This window comes from Podarcis filfolensis (assembly GCF_964270895.1).
Source record: "Podarcis filfolensis genome assembly, chromosome: 13".
Classification (NCBI taxonomy): domain Eukaryota; kingdom Metazoa; phylum Chordata; class Lepidosauria; order Squamata; family Lacertidae; genus Podarcis; species Podarcis filfolensis.
The window spans coordinates 23,933,990-23,938,839 of NC_139615.1; the positions used below are offsets into that span (position 1 = coordinate 23,933,990).

The 4,850-nt window shown below is 38.4% G+C and overlaps 1 protein-coding gene across 1 annotated transcript; it reads left to right on the forward strand.

The window, feature by feature from the left end:
• Nucleotides 1-2,655: 2,655 nt before the first annotated feature.
• LOC310748588 (olfactory receptor 6M1-like) lies at nt 2,656-3,548 on the forward strand (the record flags this gene model as incomplete). The annotated part of the gene is made up of 1 exon (XM_083584440.1): nt 2,656-3,548. Exon 1 carries the CDS (start codon nt 2,673-2,675, stop codon nt 3,546-3,548), a length of 876 nt encoding a protein of 291 aa, XP_083440566.1. The 5' UTR covers nt 2,656-2,672.
• Between the last annotated feature and the right edge of the window lie 1,302 nt (nt 3,549-4,850).

Here is a 4,850-nt window from a genome sequence, read left to right on the forward strand (position 1 = left end):
AAAGGGCTGTAAATTTACATTTATTCCACCCACACCCCTTAATTTTCTTCAAGGTGATAATTGTAGGATACAAGGTTCTCACTTTAATCCCCCCACCCCGGTAGCCTTGTGGTGTAGTTTAGGTTGAGAAAAAGTAAATGGCCTGAGGCTGCCCAATGTGCTTTATGACTGATCGTGGATTTTACCCAAGTTTCTTCTTCATCACAGCATCCTAGACTTTACGACAAAAAAAAAACATATTTAAAATTATTATTAAAAATGTTCTAAATTTGTATGTCTATATTCTCTCAAATTTGTTTTTAGATGTTCTGTAGAATCTGTAATAATGGAACCATCCAACAAAAAGATGATATGCTATTATTTGTAAAGCATCTCTTGTATTTTTGTTTAAAATAAAAAATAAGGGTAGAAATGTTGAAGACAATATATTTTAGCCACAATAAATCAATTAATAAATTCTTGGTTGGATCTTATTGTGTTAGCAGTCATGGAAATATGAGAAGTACTTTAAATACAGTATATTAATTTTAAAAACTCCAAGAGAGGAAAAAGACAAGGAAAAAAATGTGGTGAGATTGCAATGTTAAACCCAAGTCAAAATTAAATGAATTTTAAAGGACTAAGGTTGCTTCCAGATGACCTGTTTATTGTAGGGTTGTGCACTGGGATCAGCCAAAGCCCAAATCCTGAACTGAAATCAGCTGATTCAGAACCAACTGATTCAGCATGTAGCCTCTGGAAAGTTGCTCAGAAGATAATGTGGCCCTCACACTGAAAAATGTCCCCTATCCCTGCTATGCACATTCCTATGGGCTTATCTCTAGACATACATAGGACTATGCTGTTAAAATCCTATTAATTTCAATGGAACATGTTGCACATCAGATCTTAGTGTATTGCATAACATTTTATTTAGTCCCTGTGGTGATTCTGACAGTCTCATGAGAATCATTTTATGAACAAATTTTATTTAATCAGCTGGAAGGGTATAGTTGTTAAAGGATCGTTTGGTGAGCCGTAGTAGCTGAGTGAAAGCAAGAGAATATTTAGCACCATCTGAAATTACTCTTAGAAAGAATATTAAACCTTTGTAGGTCAGTTATCATATGTGCACCAGGGAGGTCATCTGAACAAGCGGTTTTCTATTGATTGAATAAGCTATTAAAACAGCTTATTCTGGAGTACCTCTGAAGTGCGTGAGGTTCCAGAAAGATTAAATCCAATTCTACAACAGCAATGGCAGGAACACAAATGAATATTCCTCTGATCTCTCTGTGTCCCCAAACATCTTTAGAATGTATCGCCTGGAAATGTAGCTGATTTTTTTTTGCTGAAGATTTGGTTTAGTGGTAAAAGAACACCTGTGAAGCACGGAGCATGATTTATGTGAGTCACAAAATGCCTTATAAAAATTAAAATCTTCTGTGATATTATGTCAGTTACAAATACATTTATTTTTAAAATATTTTTTAGCAAAGTGGGTTGGGTGTTGAGTGTTCGGGTTTTTTATCTGAATAGAATTTTTTTTAATCCCCCCGCAGGAAGACCCATATGCAGCCTCCATACAGCAGGATAAAGTAACATAATGCAGGGATGAATATAAGGGCAGCATTAATAAAGGATATGGATAGTTAAGGACATCAATGAATATCTCAAAGGTCTTCTTCTCCTCCTCCTCCTCCTTCTTTGGCAATCACTCGTAGCCAAGTAAAATTGTCTTCCATGGACACAGTCTTAACAGTGTGTCCATAAGTGACTGTGGAGGCCACACGTCCTTCTACAGTGGGGATATAGGTCTCAAAGGTAAAATAAGGCTGCAGGAGGAGAGCCTTTGGGTGCCACTACAGGTAGCAAAATCTTATCAACTCGCAGTGACTGATTCAGTAATTTGCATATTCTTACAAAAACAAAAAAACTAACCCCACTACCAACCTTTACACTGGAACATAGCGTCTCTCCAGCTTTTCAGCCAGATCCCTTTTCAAATCTATTTAAGATTCCAGGGATTGCATCTAGGACCTAATGCATGCAAAACATTTGCTCTACCACCGAGCTGTACCTCTACCCTCGTAGTTCAATACAACACTGTTTTCCATGCAGGCAACTTTATGCTTCTCAGCTGTTCATCTGCCTTTCCCTTTTTCGTTATTCAGTTCACCTTCTGTTTCTCCATTTGCCTCGCTTTACTGCTCCATTTTTTTCCCTCTTGGAAGAAAAAGGAAACACACACACACATACATGCACACAGAAACATACATATTCATTTTGCCTTCCAGGAATATTAATTTTAAATATGATTCTTTAACAACAAACATAAACATGAACATACGATTATGTTGTGTTTCCTTGAGTGTGTCCTGTCACCAGGCTTACCTCTCTTTGTCTTTTTTTTTTATCCCTTGCTATATTATCTATGTGCCCGAAAAAAATAAGTTGCAAGTTGTCATTTTATGTTATTATATGTTATTGTATTTCACTCCGTGGTATTTTATTTTATTTGTATTTTTGTATCGTTTTACTTTTGTGAGGTCTTATAATAAATAATTCCCCCTCCCACCCACCAGTTCTACTTCTTTCTCTCAGGAATCCTTGAAAACATGACAGAGAATCAAACTGTTATTACAGACTTCATCTTCCTTAACTTTCCAGAACTGCATCGGCTGGAACATCTCATGGGAGTCATCCTCCTTGCATGCTACCTGCTCACCGTATCTGGAAACCTCATGATCATCATGATCATCATTCATGATCATCACCTACACACACCCATGTACTTCTTCTTATGGAATCTTTCCTGCTTAGAGATTTTAATTACAACCACTGTGGTGCCAAAGGTGCTGGCTAGTCTTCTGCTAGGCTTCACAACAATTTCGTACCCAGCTTGCCTTTCTCAGTGCTATTTCTTCTTCTTCTTAGGAAGCAGTGACTTTGTCCTATTAGCAGTCATGTCATACGACCGCTATGTGGCCATTTGCAACCCATTGCGCTACACATCAATTATGAGTACTCAGCTCTGCCCATGGCTAGTCCTCGGATCTTGTACTGTTGCCTTTTTGGCTACCATCTTTCCCACCATCCTGGTTATAAATCTACCTTTCTGTAACAACAATATTGATCACTTTTTCTGTGACAGTGTGGCCTTGATGAAGCTGGCTTGTGCTGACACTAGTTTTGTGGAGCTACTGAGTTTCTTCTCATCCTCAGTCACCGTGGTGGGATCCTTTATTTTCACAGTGGTGTCCTACATTTACATAATAAAAACCATTCTCAAGATCCCGTCTGCCTCTGGGCGCCACAAGGCATTCTCCACCTGTTCCTCCCACTTTATTATTGTCAGTCTTGGCTATGGCAGCTGCATCTTCATGTATGTACGGCCCTCAGGCAGCAACCCATCAATTAATAAGATGGTATCTTTGATCAATACAGTGCTGACACCCCTGATGAGTCCATTCATCTTCAGTCTGAGAAATCAGCAGGTGAAAGCTGCCCTTAAGTCGCTTTTTATTAAGCATGCAGTCTACTCAAAGAATAACCCAAAGTTGGGATAATGGTTTTTAAATAGAAAACATGAAGGTGAAATTAAATGAAGGGGGGGGAGTTTCCTTTCAATTGTCTGTTGTTATTAGATAATCCACAAGATTTCAACTTTTCAGGTATAGCTTATATTAATTAGGGGGTCATGTGTAACTTCTTCACTTAGAGGGGGGAGAACTTCTTGCACTACATAATTTAAACTACTGGAAACTTCAGATTAGATTATAGATATTGCATAACTCTCTCTTTTCTTTTAATTAAAAATGCATTTATTGTACTGTACAGTTTACCTTTCTCGTGTTGTAAATCACTTTGATATGTTTTGTGATTTAGCTGTATATAAATGCTTTTATAAATTAAATAAATAAATATTAGAACTCTGTGATCAATAGTTACCACTATTTATTGTTTGGTATATCTGCTAGCTGCTATATACCTTTACTGTGATACATTATTCACTCAACTATCAAATATTTTAAAATGCCTATATATGAAATTCAAAAAATCTGAGGTAGACTTCATTACATAGTTATTTTGGATAACTTAGTACTAGAACTCAGTTTATTTCAGTTTGTTCCAGCTATTTACATAGAAGAGCATCTGGAGAGAAAAGTAAGATATGAATTTTAAATCCACTGGTAGTTTTGTTTATATATGCACAAGCACAAGTTGTTTAATGACTTGATTCTGGTTTCAGGGAAACTTCTGAACTCTCCTTTTGTGGCACATTAGGCCCAGTGTATGGGAGAAATGGAGCTGATGAAGAATGAAATAGTGGGTAGCATTCTTGAGGGGTTTCTCAGACAACAGTTAGGCAGTGAACTGAGTCCCAGGAGGTAATTGTGATGTCCCCAGGAGGAAATTGCAGAAATTCCCAGCAAAAACCATGCCAACCATCACCCAGTAGTGAATCTGCCACTCTTTGAAAAAAAGGTTGGACTTCCGGTTGGGAGCCTGGTTATGGCGGACGAGAGCTCTTTCGGCTGAAAGAGCCCCAGTGCACCAAAGGCTGGGGAGACCACAAGAGCTTCGTGCCACCCCGAAAACAACCTCAGATTGAGCATTCTGAGGACCTGGTGTTCCTGTGGGTGCCCAGAACGACTCCCCCGCTCCCCGGTAGGCTCTTAAAAAGAGCTCCGAGAGCGAGCGGGGTTGGAGACAGGGGCACTTGGGAATAGACTCGCTTTCTTCACTGCATGAAGTTCCGAGTCTGGCGATCATGGACGGCCAATTTCTCCAAAATTTATTCAGAAAATTGTGAGTAAAAAGGATATAAATTCAGACAATAAATTTTACAGGAAAGGGACTTAAATACG